Source organism: Ursus maritimus, unplaced genomic scaffold (genome assembly GCF_017311325.1).
Source record: "Ursus maritimus isolate PB19 unplaced genomic scaffold, ASM1731132v1 scaffold_31, whole genome shotgun sequence".
NCBI classification, from domain to species: domain Eukaryota; kingdom Metazoa; phylum Chordata; class Mammalia; order Carnivora; family Ursidae; genus Ursus; species Ursus maritimus.
The window spans coordinates 22,666,341-22,685,059 of NW_024425675.1; the positions used below are offsets into that span (position 1 = coordinate 22,666,341).

The 18,719-nt window shown below is 38.5% G+C and overlaps 1 protein-coding gene and 1 non-coding gene across 3 annotated transcripts in view; one reads left to right on the plus strand and one right to left on the minus strand.

Moving 5' to 3' along the window:
- USP6NL (USP6 N-terminal like) overlaps positions 1–18,719 on the plus strand; it is a 182,920-nt gene that overhangs the window by 90,473 nt on the left and 73,728 nt on the right. Inside the window, exons 1-3 of one of the 2 annotated variants that reach the window (XM_040645423.1) lie at positions 9,533–9,681; positions 13,598–13,665; positions 15,725–15,807. In XM_040645423.1, coding sequence (XP_040501357.1) covers positions 9,627–9,681; positions 13,598–13,665; positions 15,725–15,807 — 206 coding nt within the window. In that variant the 5' untranslated portion in view covers positions 9,533–9,626. Of the gene's footprint in view, positions 1–9,532; positions 9,682–13,597; positions 13,666–15,724; positions 15,808–18,719 lie in introns of those variants that run through there. The other variant, XM_040645424.1, reaches the window with a different exon arrangement.
- Positions 474–581, minus strand: LOC121106355. The gene has a single exon (XR_005838984.1). It is a non-coding gene; the product is annotated as a U6 spliceosomal RNA (small nuclear RNA).

Consider the following 18,719-nt stretch of genomic DNA (forward strand, 5'->3'; position numbering starts at 1 on the left):
CCATTTTAGGCACAGTTTGTTATTTTCATATCATTTTTGATTTAAAGAGTCAAAAAGTTACCATCGGGTTGAGAATAGGGTTTGCCAGATTATCTGTGGAATTAGTCATGTACTACTAAGGTGGGCATTCTATAAATTCTCTTCCATTCCCCTTGTCTTGTATGTGGTCTCCAAGATTCTTCTGTAATTGCATCGTTTCTCGTTAGTACCCATTGGGCCGAATTCAGCATGAACTTGTATTGTAGTGAATATAACTGTACATGCTTATGGTTCTGAATGAGCTGAAAGAGTTGTAAAAGTCAAGTAAATGAAGTAGATTCAACGAATTCTTTCCATAATCATAGAAATTAATTGTGAGGGCATTTGAGTTAGTATCTACTAAATGCATAAAGTATTTTAGCAGAGTTAACTTTAGTATCCATATGGTGATTAGTTGGTCAAATATTTTTGCAGGCTTTTTGTTTTATTTGTGTGTTTTTTTGGAATGCTTCATGAATTTGCGTGTCATCCTTGTGCAGGGGCCATGCTGATCCTCTCTGTATCATTCCAGTTTTTAGTATGTGTGCTGCTGAAGCGAGCACTGTATGTTTCTTGAACATTTCCTATTATTATCCTAAGACGTACAGCTTATAATATAGGAAGTACAGTTGCTTAGGATTATAAAGGATGTCTCATATAAGTGGTTCTTGGACTCTCTATATCATCGGAGTCCATTTTGCACAAATAGCAGACAATTCAGTGTGGTAAGTTTAGAAGGCTACTGGAAAGCAGAAAGCAACTGTGAAGAACCCGTAAGAATCACAGGTAGATTTATTTCTAAGGGAAGAAATGTAAGGACTAGCAGAGGTCAGAAGAAATATAAAAAGATCATCCATTTGTACTTCAGCAAAATAGAAACAGGGCTTTAAAGTCAGATAGCCTTGACTTTTAAGTCCTGTTCTGCCACTTATTTCCCCTAGGACCAGAATGACGTAACCTCTCCACACCTCAGGCTCCCCACATGTAGACTGGGCATAGACACACAACTCTAGGAGTAGGTTGTGTGAGGATTATGTGAGATGATGTGTAGTAAATGCTCAACACAGTGTCTGGCACCTAGTAAACTCTCACTGGCCAGGTTGTAAAGTATCCACAAACAGGGAGTTGTCACCAGTGAGCCTTGTGTCATCTTCTAAAACAATCATACTGCTGGAAAAGCAGCTAAGGTATAATCCTGAGTTTGCCAGCAACTGTAGGCGGATCTAAGTGAGTAAAATGACTCATAAGCTTGTCTTGGTGCTAAGTATCTGTTGTTGGCAATTTTGTCATTCAACCCTGCCCCCACATGTGGGAGTTGCACTCACATTCAACAGCTAGTAATTATGCTTCTCATCAGTAGTAATGGTATTTAAATATTGTTACATCACTCCATATCCTTTTTCTCTATGAATCACCTTACACATAAGCGTAGGAGTTTCTAGTCTGATTTGGGGAGTTCTAGGGACCTGATAGTGATACTGTTTCTTCTCTTTGAGAAGTAAGACACAAGAGACTGACAGATGGAGATCAAAATGTCTCCTCTATTGGCTAATCTGAGGACATGACATTAGATCTGAAATGAAAAGGGCTTATTAGCCCATCTTGACTTAGATGTACTCACTGGGTGACTAGCACAGCCGAGCATCTGCAGGCCTCCCCTCAGGACGGGTGCCTTCATGCATGGAGAGTGGAGTGGAGGGCATGCACCCCGGGTGGCTGAGAGAGAGAGAGCAAGGAGCTCAACCAAGCCAACCTCAAAAGTCCTTCTGCTCCCATGAGAGGAGTGGCAGAAGAGTGGCGGGAGAGTTCGGGAGTGTTCCTTTAGCTGAAGTGTCTCCACGTGGACTTGAAGCATGATGGTAGCACACTCAGCCAAGTAAACAGGATCTTTCTGTCAAGAAAGTGAGACTGCGAGGCTCTGTTGAGTGGATTGGGGAGCTAGATCGAGGAAGACGTGAGGAGAGGAGTAGATTGGAACACAAACATCACACACAAGTCTCCGGTTTTCTTCAACTTTCAAGAGACTTCTCTATCTATCCATCTATCTGTCTGTCTATCTATCCCCTTCGCTCCCTCCCTCCCTTCTTTTCTTCCTTCCTTCTTTCCTTCTTCCTTAATGGATATGAAGGACTGGTAAGTAATCAGAAGTGCTAATCAGAAATAGATTGTGACTTATCATATCTGAATTTTACAGTCTTAATAAAGTTTTTAATGCTACCTTGAAATAGAATAAAAAAACAAAGCTGATAATCTTTAGTAAAGATACACTTTTTGCAGTGAAAGTATATCTGGAAAATAGTTTAAAATCTAATTGTTGGGGCACCTGGGTCGATCAGTTGAGCGGCCCACTCAGCCAGTTGAACTGAATCAGTTGAGCATCCTGCTCTTGGCTTTGGCTCGGGTTGTGATCCTGGGATCGAGCTCCACTGCTTTCAGGTTCTGCGCTCAGCATGGAGTCCACTTAAGAGAGTCTCTCTCTCCATCTCCCTCCCCTTCAGCTCCTCCCCTGGCTCATGCTCTCTCTCAACTAAATAAATAAAATAAAAGTCTAATTGTTAAAAATGAATTGATATATTAAGTGTTTAGCTCGTCGAATAGTTCACAATAGTAATTAATTTTGAGGAGTTATTTTTATCTTTTTAAGAAATATTTGGTGAGCATCTACCCTATGTTAGGCACTGTGAGAGATACTAATGATACCAAGATGAATGAGATAACTGTCTTGTTCTTGGAGCTTACAGTTAAATAGACATGTCAGTAAGTGTATTCAATAAGGTATTTAGGGTACTGGTTTGGAAGTACGCTAGAAAAAAAGAAGCAGTGGCCAGTTCTCCCTTATGCCATGGGCATTGGTAAGGTGGGTCCACTAGAAGCAGGCTATAATTCATGATTGAATTTGAGAAAAAATGATCTTCTCAATTATAATAAATCTTTGTCAAAAGTAATTATTTTTAGGACTTGAAAAATTATTTTGTTTCTCATCTTTCTAGAAATTAAGAAGCAAGTAATAGAAGCCTACCCAGGAATTATTGTTAAGACTATAATTTCAAGTATCTTCTTAGTTATGGAAATATTACATACCTTGTTGATACCGGGTGCTCTGTGTTTAAAATATTAGAGCTGTGTCCTGTTCTGAAGGGTCTTATATGCTTACAAACAAAATAAAACAACAGCCAACCTATCAATTATAAAATGTTGATCTTTTTATTTGTATAAGGACGACCGGGACCTTGAGAATTGTCGGGGAGACTCTGTGAAAGGGAGCTTGAGATATGCGGTTGGAAAACTGATTGGAAGAGAAGTCTTTGAGCAGTAGCTTTACAAAGGTACTCACAAAAGAAGGCCAGTGGGTACAGCTTGCTTTGGCTTGTATAGCACTGGAGGTCCCTACAGGTCCCTTGGATCACTGTGGAGGAAAGAGGGAGATCAAGCCAGGAGAATTTGCTCTCTCTCTCCTCAACCTCACCTACCTGCCTTGCTGAGCAATTGGGCTTCTATATAAGAATTTGTTTGAAGAAATGTGTTCTGTAAATTAATGGAAAATTTTAAAACTATTCATTTAAAGCATGATATAATAGAAAATACTGATACCCTGCTGATAGTGCTATAATAGAATATTTTGAGCAAAAAGATACAAATCCTATTTATACTGATAATTAAAATAAAAGCTAAAATTGAAAAGTATTTAAGCTTATTTATTTTGAATGCTTTTTTAAAATTTTATTTTAATGTTTTTTTATTACATTATGTTAGTCACCATACAGTACATCCCCGGTTTCCGATGTAAAGTTCGATGATTCATTAGTTGCGTATAACACCCAGTGCCCCATGCAACACGTGCCCTCCTTACTACCCATCACCAGCCTATCCCATTCCCCCACCCCCTACCCCTCTGAAGCCCTCAGTTTGTTTCTCAGAGTCCATAGTCTCTCATGCTTCATTCCCCCTTCTGATTACCCCCCCTTTCTTTATCCCTTTCTTCCCCTACTGACCTTCCTAGTTCTTATGTTCCATAGATGAGAGAAACCATATGATAATTGTCTTTCTCTGCTTGACTTATTTCACTTAGCATTATCTCCTCCAGTGCCGTCCATGTTGCAGCAAATGTTGAGAACTCGTTCTTTCTGATAGCTGAGTAATATTCCATTGTATATATGGACCACAGCTTTTTAATCCAGTCATCCGTTGAAGGGCATCTCGGCTCCTTCCACGATTTAGCTATTGTGGACATTGCTGCTATGAACATTGGGGTGCATGTGGCCCTTCTCTTCACTACGTCAGTATCTTTGGGGTAAATACTCAGTAGTGCAATGGCTGGGTCATAGGGTAGCTCAATTTTTAACTTTTTAGGGGACCTCCACACTGTTTTCCAGAGTGGCTGTACCAACTTGCATTCCCACCAGCAATGTAGGAGGGATCCCCTTTCTCCACATCCTCTCCAGCAATTGTTGTTTCTTGCCTTGCCAATTTTTGCCATTCTAACTGGTGTAAGGTGGTATCTTAGTGTGGTTTTGATTTGAATTTCCCTGATGGCTAATGCTTTTGAACATATTTTCATGTGTCTGTTAGCCATTTGTATGTCCTCATTAGAAAAGTGTCTGTTCATATCTTCTGCCCATTTTATGATTTGTTTATTTGTTTCTCGCGTATTGAGTTTGAGAAGTTCTTTGTAGATCTTGGATACCAGTCTTTAAAAAGCTTCTGCACAGCCAAGGAAACAATCAAAAAAACTAAGAGGCAGCCCACGGAATGGGAGAATATATTTGCAAATGATACTACAGATAAAAGACTGGTATCCAAGATCTACAAAGAACTTCTCAAACTGAATGCTTTTTTTTTTAATGGTATCAGACAATGAGTATTAAACTAAAGAAATATGAAGCTACTGTATGGACACTTGTGTGGTGGTTCTGAGAGTAGATCGGGCATTTCTGAAGACTTTGGGTTATGGCATTTGTTCTTTCATGTATTTAGCTTCTAGTCTTTGGCTGTCCCTTCCTTGATCACAATTATTTATAGTAGTTTAATAATTGCCACTATGATCTGAATTTTTTGTTGTCTTATTCCCAGTGAACATGAGAAAGAGAAAAGGAAGCCAAAGAGTTTTCTAAGATTATTAACTCTAGTGGAGGGAGGAAGAAGGAGAGAAGTAGGTTTTGGGGGTTGTACATTTTTTTTTTTAAGATTTTATTTATTTATTCGACAGAGATAGAGACAGCCAGCGAGAGAGGGAACACAAGCAGGGGGAGTGGGAGAGGAAGAAGCAGGCTCATAGTGGAGGAGCCTGATGTGGGGCTCGATCCCATAACGCTGGGATCACGCCCTGAGCCGAAGGCAGACGCTTAACCGCTGTGCCACCCAGGCGCCCCGGGGGTTGTACATTTTTTGATAAGACATTGTTTAATATGGAATTAAGTGAGTTATGAGAGAGGGAAGTGGGATTGGGCTGGAGTGCAAAGGAATGTTGGATTAGAGATGACCTTCCAGTGGAGGGAGTAGAAGGGAAAGGAGGAGACACTGGGTTAGTTCTCATGGGACTGTCAGGTGGTTGGTATCCAGGGTATCCTGGCATGCTGTTTCAGAATAAACGTTCTGGGGGGTGGGGAGAGCATATATGGAACTTGTAAGTGACCGCACTTAATGTCATCTCACACAGAATGACCAGTTACAATAAGTGGTATTTCAGGTTCTCTTGTGACTAGTGCACCTTCCTTTATTTTGTTTGTTTTTAGTTATGTTTTAGTGTTAATCTGCTTAACTCTGCTTATTCCTCCTTCGAGTATTCCTTCCAGCCTTGGATCTAGAGCATGACAAAAGAAATGCTGAAGTTTTTAGCAATGGTGCCTATTAAGATTTTACCGTTAATAGCATCCTTATTTTTGATATGTCTTAGTCCATGGCATGCTAAGAAAGTGCTCGCAAATAACTGAAACCATGGCGTAGGCACTCTGGGTGCTGAGGGCCTCTTTTGGTTGAAAGATGTGGTGGAATGAAGGAACTCGGATCATAGACAAGAATAACTTATTCAAATTATTTCAAGAAAAAAGAGCATTATTTGTATTGAGCAGGAAGTGAAAGCCACTGGGAACTGAAGCATGAAGCAGCTTCAGGAAGAGGTCCTTCTGTCTCTTTTTTTAGACTGAAGTGTCTCTGTGATGGTGACTCGCTTTGCTCTGCACGTCAGGTACTATTTTCCTCTCTGCAACAGCTGCTTTTTTCCCCCCTCAGCTTCCTGGTAGTTTCTGCTTCCTCTGTTTTTCCGCTTGCCTTTGGTCACCACTGCCTAGTAAGCTCTTTACCGCACGATGTTTCATCTTTAACTCCCATTAAAGATGGACTCTCATTTTATCCTAGTTCACATTCTCTAGAGAAGACTGGTTGAATAAATTCCATGAACGCCTTAGGAAGCTTTACAGATGTGGCCAGGTTGAGGCAGATCCGTCGAAGTATCTGAGCCAGCTGAACTCTGCGTTCCGTGACAGCGCGCTGCACTTTGCTAATTAGCCACCGCAGTGGGGGTAGTGGCCGCCTGGAAGTTGGGAGAGGCCACAAACCAGGTCTCCGAGCCCCTACTTCTTCCCTCTAAGAATCGGTTGCTAAGCTTTTATTGGCACACTACTGGGTAGATCTGTAGGTGTTGATATGCACAATCTCCAAGATGTACTGTTAAATGAAAAAGAGTAAGGTGTAGAGTTATTTATAGAACGATTCTAGTCTTTGACTAGAAAAGGGAAATTGATGTCTGTGTGCGCGCGCATGGGTACATGCAGGTTCCCGTATAGTGCGGAGAATGTTTTTCATAGGTCACAGTAGCTGCTTTTAGAAAGGGGGCTTAAGTTTGGAGTGGGGTCTGTGTGTGCAGATCAGAGTTTGATTTTGGACACTTTGTCTACAGTTGATTGTGAATATGAAAAGTCAATAAAATTCTTACATAATCAGAATAATGTCAATATCACATTAATGTCAGTATCATTTACTTCAGTTTCAAATATGACGTAGGTAGGAAGGAAGTAAAATTCTCCTGTTGAAAGTGTCGAGGTCACATGAATTTATTTCTCCAATTCAAATGTACAAATGCCTTTCGTACATTTCTTTACGTTTGACTGTGACTTTTATCACTCCCTGCTTTGCTTGTTCTGATTTCTAACAGTCTTTTCACCTCTTTTTGGAGTCTTTCATGTATAAGCTTTTACTGTATCACTAATAATATCCACTTTCTGCCTGAAGACACCTTGTATTCCCTATTCTAATGTAGGCTGACTGCTCTCTAGGCAACTACATATTTGGCATCTGGAAATGTCTAATTTTAGCCCCCTGAGATTTCATTTCATGGATCCTGTGTTTGCCCCTCTTTTTGATTCTGTTAAGGAAAAATTTATTCTGGCACTTGTTAAAACAACCAAGAAGACTTTGTTCAGGACGATTGTAGTTAGTGTTGAGACTGTTGGCAATAGGGGAGATAGATCGGGCTCCCCTCCAAACACAGTAAGGACAAGGGGGGGTTATAGCCAACAGGCAGAGTAAAGGATTCAGCAGGTAGAGGTGACATCAAGGGTACAGGGGTCCTTTCTACACTGACTGAACAGGATTCTGGGTAAAGACGTGCCAGGGTGACCAGCTATCAGGGTGTGGGGGGTCTCCTGCTACAGCCAGGCTAGGTAGTTTGGAGACAGGATGAGGCCTCGTCAGGAAGAAGTTAGGAGGGGCCTGACTAATGTTTGAAAAAGGAGAGAGTCTCTGTCAGTTCTTCTGTTGTTGTCTTGTTTTTCTGTAGTGTATTCTGAAATTCTTTTTAAAAGAAAGATTGCAGGGGCGCCTGGGTGGCACAGTTGTTAAGCGTCTGCCTTTGGCTCAGGGCGTGATCCCAGAGCTCTGGGATCGAGCCCCACGTCAGGCTCCTCTGCTGAGAGCCTGCTTCTTCCTCTCCCACTCCCCCTGCTTGTGTTCCCTCTCTCCCTGGCTGTCTCTCTCTCTGTCAAATAAATGAATAAAATCTTAAAAAAAAAATAAAAAATAAAAGAAACATTGCAGAGGCAGTATTGGTATTGGTATTATATTGGTTTCCTATCACTGCTATAACAAACGACCACAAACTTGGTGGCTTAAAACAACATACGATTTATTCTGTTACAGTTTTAGAGGCCAGAGTCTGAAATCAGTTTCACTGGGCCAAAGACAAGGTGTCAGCCTGGCTGGCTCCTTCTGGAGCCACCAGGGGAGAATCTATTTCCTAGTCTGTTCTAACTTCTGGAGACCACCTGCTTTCTTTGGCTGGTGACCCCTTCCTTTCTCACAGCACTCCAACTTCTTGCTTCCATCATCAAGCTTTCTTGTCTCCCTTTTATATGGTGCCTTATGATTACGTCGGGCCCATCTGCATGATCCAGGATAATCTCCCTATCTCAGGAGCCTTACTTAGTTACGTCTGCAAATGCCTTTGCTATATAAGGTACATTCACAGGTTCCAGAGATAGGATGTGGACATCTTCTGGGGGGGAGGGGTCATTCTTGAGCTCAGCATAGCTCATAATATCTAGAAATGTTTTTAATTTTTTCTTTATGCTTGATTGATAGTTGGGCTTGGCGTAGAATTCTCAGCTAATGATAGTTTTTTTCTCAGAACTTTGGAAACAGAGTTTCATTACCTTTTAGCTGGTAAGAAGTTTGATAGCAGTCTGATTCTCATTCCTTGGTGTATAACTTGAAATCTTTCCCTCTCTCTAAGCTTCTGAGGTCTTTTGCTTATATTAAATATTACAGGTGGCTTAAGCTGAGTATAAACTTAATGTGTTAGTGTCCAGTTAAGTGTAATTATAATGTTCACAAGCGTGCCTCTAACAGGTCAAGGACCTACGATGTGCAAAGTGGTTTCTAAATTGTAGGTCCTTGACCATTTTAAAGAAAGAAGGAAGCACTGAAGGGAAGTAGGGAAGAATAAATAGAATGGAAGAGGAAATTTCACAGTGCCATCCTACAGTAGTTACACACATTGTTTCACAAAACATTTGTTCACTTGTATATGTGTGGTGTGTTAAAACTTTCCAAAACCTTCCAGAATTTAGCATGTATTCACTTAGTGTCTGAAACAGAGGCTGCAGTTTTCACATTAAAAATTATGTTAAGATGTAAAATGTATTTGAGGAGAACATTCCTACTTAGCTTTAGTTTAATGTTTCCAATAAAAATTGTCTTTGTTGCTTCATGACAAATTTTATTAAAAGTAGTAAGCATGTGGCTAATTTTGTAATACAAGATGAAGGCATGTTGTAAAGCTGCTTCTTTCAAGCTCCTGTTTGTTGTCAGATGGAATGCTGGGTGTAGGCTGGTGTGGTTCATACTTGGGATCTAGCCTGAAAGACATGTTTTTATCCTCAACAAACATCATCTTTGTTTGAATATCTGTAGTCCGTAACCACAGAAAGGTCTTTTCTTCTCCCCTAGAAATGTTTTCTTTCTTCTGCTTGTTTCACAAATAGTTTAAAGTAGAGCTGCCTTCCACTTTTCTGTTTCAGTTTGTTGCAAGAATGTGTGAGGCACCACCTAACACTCCTGGTGTGCTTGAGAACTGTAAAATAATAATGAAATCTTGGAGTAGATAAGTTTACTCTATGAGGACTGAAGCTGCCGTTAATTCCCAAGGCCAGACCAGTTGTCTAACAAAGGGTAAAGTACTTCTTAAATTGGAATAGTTGATTTATATATAATAATAATCTGTCAGAATGTACAGTAGGAAAAATGTCTGTTGTCTGTTTTTAGTGGATTAAATTTGAAATTTAATAATTTTGACTTGTTCATTACAATTTGGGATTAATTGAGTGATACTAAGCTACAATGCCTGCTTTTAAAAAATGTCATTCAGGAGGATGCTTGCTTCTAAAAATTCTTGTGTTTAAAGGAAATTAGAGGGGCAGCTGGGTGGCTCAGTCGGTTAAGTGGCTGCCTTTGGTTCAGGTTATGATCTCAGGGTCCTGGGATCAAGTCCTACATCGGGCTCCTTGCTCAGGAGGGAGTTGGCTTCTCCCTCTCCCTCTACCTCTCTCCCTGTTTGTGCTCTCTCCCTCTCTCAAATGAATAAATAAAATCTTAAAAATATATATAAAGGGAATTAGAAGTCTTCGTAAAATGTTATAGTTGTTAGTTTTTTAAACCCTTCATAAGATGCTATACCTTCCATAAATTTGTGCCCAGATATGTTTTCCTGTATACTTGAGTATACATATCCAATGTCTTTTGATTTTTACTGCTTCAAATATGCCTCTTTTACTTTGGAACATTGTTACGTTAGATGTGAAGTCAATAAAAATAATTTGACTTAATTTGGCTCGAGTAATGTAATAGAGCTTTTTAAATTTAATAATGACATGTGATATAAGTACCGAGTAACACAACTGTCATTGTTTAATAGGTGCCTGGAACTTTGTGCACACTTGCTCACAGACACAAGACAGCTGTTGATATCCCTTTGTGGTCAGTGTTTTAGGGCATACTCTTTGTTCTTGCAACGGACTTTCTAAGTAAGCACTCACAGTGAAACCAAAGGGAGGATTCTAGTGTAATTCTTAATAAACTTCTCAACTATAGATCAGACAATATGAAACAATATAACTATGGTGAATTCTGCATAAGGATATTACTTCTTACTCTAAAGATGATTGCCTCACAACGTGGATGATAAATAATGTCTCTACTACTCCCTGTTGGAAAGAATTGGCATTTGGATTTAGTCTCTTTAAAGAAGCAGGTTTGGCTATATTTTATAAATTCAGCTTGACTTCAGATTCATGCTTTTTTTAGAACACATTTGTCAACATTACAGAATTTTCTCTCCACAGGGAAATGCAATGATAAGAAATTTCTAAAGGAATTTAAAAATTTGGAACTTACTTTATTTGATTTAGAGCCATGTCAACTACTCTAATCATATTAAAGTACATGATCTTTCTCTCATAAAATTAAGATAGAATTTTGTTCAATTCCTGTATGGCCTCTATTACACAGTTAGGTTTTCCTTTCTAGAAATCTCTAGACTAGAGATGATCTGTGGAAAGCTTTCTGTCTTACAGTTCACCACAATGATGCTTTCTTGGGATACTTTGCATCTTCTTAACTACATACTGTTTCCAGTTCCTGCCTTTTTAAACTTGTCATTGTTAAGTAGGAAATGAATTGAGACTCCTAGGACTGGTAGCAGGAATGAAGGTCTGGTATAGAATATATTCAAAGAAAACACTCATCCATTGAATTTGGCCTGATCACCTTAGATATTCACGCTTAGTTCTGATAACGGAAGTGGAGTTTAATAAGTAGTCAACTTTCCTAGTTTGAGTTTAATTTCTATTAATTTGCTTTCCCTACCCCTTTGTAGAAGTGGGAGTGTAATGTTGTGAAGCTGGGCAACAGAAGAGGGAAAAGGTATTGACAGAGGTCCGTAAGTCTAGAATAGGGTAATGAATATATAATTGAGTTGATTATCCCAGACTCCTGACTATATTAGTTCACTGTGAAAATATAAACGACGAGTCTGCATTTTTGTTATTTTATTGAACCATTCTACTATTTATTCACTTTTCACTCAAAGGAGAACATATTGACACTTTGTAGTCTGAGAAAAGCAGTGACGTAAACATTTTTTCCCAAATAAACATTTAAAAATTTACAAATTCCCGTTTTCCCAATTTTTACTGTTCCATTGATGATCTCATTGGCCTAAGTAAGTCCCTAGAGGTGGAATTGTTGGGATATGCCTGTTAAGATTCTGCAGACATATTATCAAATTGCTCTCCACAAAGATTTTTACACACTGATAAGTCTCCCCTCACAGTAAGCTACTGCAGATTTCCCCATGCTATTGTCAACATTGAGTAACAAAAGTGCATTTTTTTGGTCAGAGAAAAGTACAAAGATATTTTAAAGCTTGTAATTCTTTAGTTTCTAATAAGTTTGATTTTTTTCCATGCCTTGGCTTTTAAATTTAGAGTTTATTTTTATCAGAGCTATACTTGGTTTAAAGATTCAGCAGTCTGTATGGCTTATTTTGAAAAATAGCTGACTGTCATACTCCTCCCTTCTCACAGCCCACCCCACAGAAGTAACAACCTTCCACTCCTCGAGCTGCCTCGTTGTCTGTTTTCTTCCATGGTGCTAGATGGCATGCCTGGATTGACCCTTCCTGCTTTCGCAGTTTCAGGCCAGATCTGCTGGTCTGCTGTGGAGGGAGAAGATGGGGTTTTCTTCCCTGCACCCAACCTCTTCCATACTCGTGCACATCCCTTCAATCTCAGGGAATTAGTCTTTCCTCACCTTTCCGTGTTCAACCCCACCCTTCCCTCTCCTGGGGAGCCACCATTTCCTGGGCCTTTGAGGAAGGGGATTTAAAGAATCCCTCTATTGTCATTTTAGTGAGTTTCGGGAAGAATGGATATAAAATGTACTACCAGTCCTCTTTCCCTGGAAGTCCTTTCTCGTGTCATAAGTAATCATTTTTATAAAGTAATCCTTAAAATTATTGGCTATGGAGTCAAGACTATCTGGATTTGAATCCCAGTTTTGCTCTTCATTAGTTTTGTGACCTTACACAAGTTCACTAAAATCTCTAGGCCTCACTTTTTTGTCTGTGTGATAGAATTCATATGATACCTATCTTAGGGTGGGGTTGTGAGAAATACATGTGATAAGGCATGGAAAGTGCTTTTCACGGTATCTGCTGCCTGGCCATATCTTACTATCTGCCAGGGAATTACTGAGAACACAGATTTGCTTGTGGCTGCTATTGTTACTCTTGTGAATTTCTTGCTCATGGCCTTTGCCCACATTTCTCTTGGAATGCTTGTCTTTTTCTTCTTGATAAGAGGTGCCTTTGACATAGCCTGTTATTGGTCTTTTCTTTTTCTGTACAGTACTTGGGATGTGTTATCATATGCATGCTATTTCATGTTATGATCTCTACTGCTGTTGTCAGATTTGTGTTTTTCCAAAGATACATGGTGGTAGTAACAAAGAAGGGTATATGTGTGTGGTAAGATTGAAGATTATCATAGTAGTTGGAATAGTTGATGAGGGGGACCTCAGAGGCCAAATGAAGAAGTAATTATTTTCATCATGAGAAATAATTTTTTTTTTAACTCCTGAAGTATAGCTTACACAGGTTTGTTTTGTGGACAAATTACCTCAATTTGTAAAAGCCTTCTTGAATGTTCCTTCTCATCATATGTCCAGATGGATTTCATCTGAAAGCTGAGAGCTTTCGGTTTGTTTCTACTTTAATACTTATTTCTCTGAAATTAGATCCAAAATTGATTCTTGAAGGATAAGATTTATGATCTCCCCTAACTTAATGCTATATTAACAAATTTGCTTTCTTTTGAATATCATCTATACTATTGAAATGATAGATGCGGTGATATTTCAAAGTTGTAGTTACAGATACTTAACTTACCCTTTTAAGTTTATTCGATTTTGCTAGTTTGTCCTTTTAGGTAATACCGATTTTTTGTTTTATTTTTATTTTGTCTTAGTTTTATAATTAATTAACTTTATGGTTCTTTAAATAACGGTTCATCTAAATTTGATCTCTCCACAGATTCAGACCAGGATGTAGCCCTCAAACTTGCTCAGGAGCGAGCTGAAATAGTTGCTAAATATGACAGAGTAAGTATTCATATTTACTCTTTGAGTAAGTTTTGTTAGAAAAAAACATAGAAATAGAAATGGATTTGGTGTTTGGAGAGCTTAAATTACAGAAGCAGTTTGTTTATTTCATGTGACAGTGGGAAGTCATCTTTTTTCTCTGACTTCATCTCCAGATTTTCTCTCCCTCTTTCCCTCTGCTCCAGGCACTCTCGTCTCTGTTGTTCTTCCAACACACCAGGCTTGCTCCTGCCTCTGGGCCTTTGCACTGGCTGTTTCTTCTGCCTAGAACACTTTAATCCTGGATATTCTCATGCCTCATTGCCTCACCTTTTTCAGATCTTTATCCCGATGCTGCCATCTTAGTGAGATCTTCTCTAATCACACTGTTTAATAACAGCTCTCTGGATCCCTGTTCTCTTCTTTATTTTTCACTATAGCACTTATTATATCAGCATACTTCGTATTATACTTATTTTGTTTGTTGTCTGCTGTCACTCCTAGAATGTAAACTCTGAGGGTAAGGATTTCTTTTGTTTGATTTACTCTTGTATCCTAAATATCTGGAAGAGTTCCTAACTCATGCTAGGTATTCAATAAATATTTGAATATGTCAGTATATAGAATTAAATACCCATTTTATTTATAATTTATATGTGCTGTTAAAATTTTAACACGGATCTGAAAATTTAAACTCATACATTATGTATAACCTCCATTAGCATCTTATCTCCATGTTAGTTATGGAATCTGGTTTTTGATGCCCTAGAATATAACAGTTGTTGACAATTTACATTTCTCCTTATTATTACTTTACCCCTTGAGGTCTATAATGGGTTGTAGGCAGTGATTTATAAATGTCATGTTTTATATTTATCTCAGTTGCGTGTAATTTCATATCTGTTATTTTTGATTATTTGAGAGAATAACAGGAGCATGAAATTATAGAAAGCCATCTGGACTGTGTCCTGCTCCCAGGGAGCATACAGGCAGGCAGTGCTCTACTTAATAGTTATGTTCCTAGAGTTTGTTTTTAAATTGGTTGTTTGGAGCATCAGACACAATTTCCCATTATTGTGAATAGGTTTTAGTGGAGTCTGAAAAACCTAATTAATTTATTTAACTGCTTAACATTTAAAACCAATAGACCTATCATTCATTCATGCTTGCATGCATTTTCTTTTTCACGTAGTTAAGTCACACGCAGGAGCTAGGCTAGCCATTGTGCAGTCATTGATAAAATATACACACATGGAGGGGCCCATGAGACAGTTGGGTATTGAGTCTGAAGTTTGATGGATTGGTGTAGACATTTGAGGTTCCTACTCTAATCGGTGCTAGTTAACGGCTTCAAAAGTAGAGTGAGAAGAGCAGTGGGCTGAGGGCAGAGCTGTGGGTACACTGACAGTTAAGAGGGACCCATGAAGACCCATTAGAAGAAGAGTTGGATGGTGTGAGGAGAACTAAGAGAGGCTGGTGTGATGGAGTTTGACGAATGGGGAGTGAGCAACACTGACAAATGCACTGAACAGAATCCACTAGATAAGAACTGAACAGTGTCTCTGGATTGAACAATGGCAGATCATTTTGACCTTGGCAAGAAGAATACTGTCAAGGCTGATGTAGCTGTGAAGTAAAGAAGTAGAGAGACAGGGTGGATAGCTTACTGTTCTGAGAAGTTTGGATGAAAGGCAAGAAATAGGTTTTTTCTATGACATGTTTAGTCAAAAACATTAAAGTTTGGCAGTTCCTTCTTGAGTGCTTTCTTACCCTTCATTGCTCTGTCTTTCCCAGTTGACTTTTCACACAAACCCAAGTCTGATAAGGGCTTAGCTGTGTGTCAGCTGTTGCTGGCATACGGATCTTCTGAAGCTTATAATTGGGAAATAGTGATTAAATTGCCAAAAGTATTTGTTGTTGTTGTTGTTGTTGTTTTTACAGGTAATTTAGGTTGATAGTGCCTCATTTCTAGCTCTTATTATTAATTCATAAAAAATAACTTTTTTGTGGTCTTTATGTTTTAAGAAATTATTCAATTTTATAAATTCCCAATAATACCCTTCTTTGTCTGCTATTACAGGGACGAGAAGGTGCCGAGATTGAACCTTGGGAGGATGCTGATTACCTTGTTTACAAAGTCACGGATAGATTTGGCTTTTTACAGTAAGTTGCATCGATTGAAAGCTGACTTTTTTATTATAATGTTTCTACGGTGACTTATTATATTGATTTTCTTTATTTTTAATTGCACAGCTGTGAATAAGATTCCAAGAGTGGTCCTACAATGTGCTTTTTGTTATTAAATTCCTGGCATTTTTAACCTTTATGATTAACATTGAACTATATAGTTAAGAATACAGTCACTAATATTTGTTGTATTTTAGTAAGAACATAAAACGCAGTAAATGAGTTGTATTAATAATTTAGCAGAATTAAATGGAAATGAATAATAATTTGTATTTCAAAAATAATTACAAAACATTTCATTTTATATAAATGCATTTTAAAAATAATTAGCAGTTAGAACTTCAGTGTTATGCAGCCTAAAAATGAGCAATGAAAGGAGATGCTTTTGGTCTTTCCCGTAGTCATAAATGTCTTTGTGCTATTGCTTCTCAAAATTAATTCCATTTATCCTGAGTATGTTACGTAAAGAGTTGAGAGAGGTCTAGACTACTGTAAAGTGGCTAAAGTGATTTTGACTCTTGGAACATCCTGCTAATGATGCCAGTTCCGCCTATCCTGGGTCTGACTTTGGGTAGATCCCTACAGGCTAGAGAGACTTCTCTTCATCTCTGTAGTTTGTTTGCTTCCATCCAATTTAGTGAGTAATTTCTCATTCAAATTTATTCTTTTCCAGTCTCATTTATTATAAATAGGAAAAAGCCAGAGGTTTTTTTTTTTGTTTTGTTTTTAGGATATATGATTACATTTTGAAGGAAAACATAATTTCTTCATAGTTCATAGCAGTAACTTGTAGTACTCAAACTTTGTTTTCTCCTTCTGTTGAGTTTTCTTGCGTTTAGAAAGTATTTTTTGATATCTTGTTTTTCTTTGGGTAGAGCAAGCAAACAAAATTAAGAGAAATGGTTCTGGGAGTTAGAGGATGTGTGCCCTTCTTGGGGCTTCGCTTGTTGCAGATAACCCTTTCATGTGTTGTCTGTAAAATGGAATCATCACTGCTCTACCCACTTCAGAGTGTAGTTGAAGCTTTGAAAAAATAAAATGGTAGAATGCCACATAAAGGTCTGGACAGGGGCGCCTGGGTGGCTCAGCCATTAAGCATCTGCCTTCAGCTCAGGTCATGATCCCAGGGTCCTGGGATCGAGCCCTGCATCGGGATCCTTGCTTGGCAGGAAGCCTGCTTCTCCCTCTCCCACTCCCCCTGCTTGTGTTCCCTCTCTCGCTGTATCTCTCTGTCAAATAAATAAATAAAATCTTTAAAAAAAAAAACAAAAAAAAAGGTCTGGACAAATATAAGGTGTTACTATTATACCCAGTGACATTAGTATAACCAGAATGTTCTCCTGAGTAGTTATAATTAGAAGACTTTGACTTCAACAGACCAGCAGAGCAGTACTTAACTATGATGAAACACTATTCTTAAATTAAACCCCTACTTCCACTTTTTTTTTTTAAATAAATCAAACTTGGCCACAAATGTGGCAGGAAATGGTTACACATTTATGTGGGTTAGTGTGCAGATCTGAGGTATATGATGAAGTTTTAAAGGACAATTTGAGCTTTTAGCCCTGTCATGATCAGTGGGTCCCAAACTTGTCTGCACACTAGACTCAGCTGAGAAATTTTTCTTAAAAATAAATTTCTGGGCTCTATCCCAGATTTCGATTCAGAAGGTACAATATTACTTAGCTGATTTTGACCTTTTCAAGTGACTGTATATTGGGAGTGAACCACCAAAAAAGATGTTTATATCATAAAATGGTCTAATATAGTACAAGTTACATGTGAAAAACCTGTGCATTCCAAAAGGATCTAGTAATTACCCAAAATCTCTTTTCTCATTGCTTGAAACATGTTTAGTCAGTCCGTTATTTATCTTAATAATATTAGCTAGTATTTATTGAGCACTTACTGTTTGTCAGGCACTATTCTAAGCCCTTTACGTGGATAACTCATTTATTCCTCTCAGAAAGTCTTTGGGATAGGTACTCTTTTTATCTTTTTTTTAGATGAAACTGAACCAGAAAGAGGTCAGCCAACTGGCCCAAGTTGTGTTGCCTGTGCCAGATGTGGGATGTAGACCTTGGCAGTCTTACAGCAGGGCCTGTGTTCTGAACTTCTGCAGTATACTTGCCTGTTACTACTCTTCTGGATTTTAAGTAAGAGAAACACAAGAGTGCTTTGACACGCCTAGAAAGAAATTTGAAGTCAGTCACTTGTATGAAGGTATAGTCAGGTAGCTAAGCTCACCACTTTGAAAAGCCAGTTGGTACCAGTTCTCATACGATCACACTAATTTTTTAATTTATACCACGGTGCAGTCCTGAAGCATCCAGCACAAATGAAAATAATGAAGCAGAGAAATGTATTTTAGTGTAATGTTAGGCTTTGTTAAATTTCACCAAACTCATTGATTTTTGTTACAATGCCTAATTGAAGTAAAACACTTTCTCCAGAGGTTGCTGCTGGTGCCTTCCATTGCTTGTCACTGTAGCCTGAAGTGTTTTTTGCACTATGGAATAAACTCACTTAGCCTAGGCATTTAGATATTGCTTTCTGTCACACCTTGATCAAAGAGCATTTCTTTCTGCTGCTCTAGTTCTCTGAATTTTTGCTTGGTTCTGCAGGGAAATTGGTTTTTAAGTGTCAATGTCAATACAATACAGTGGCCAAAAGTAACTTTGTAATCTTCTCTGAAGGCTGCTGACTTCATATCTAATTACAGTTTTAGTAACTTAAATTGCTTGTTATGATATGTGACAGTATTAACAAATGCAGTATAGGACTAACTTGGCCTTATAACAGATTTCACAATAAATATAAAAACTGTTGCCAAACCAGCTTGGCTTGATGCTGCAATAGGAAGGTCTTTGTTTAGGATTCAGAAATGG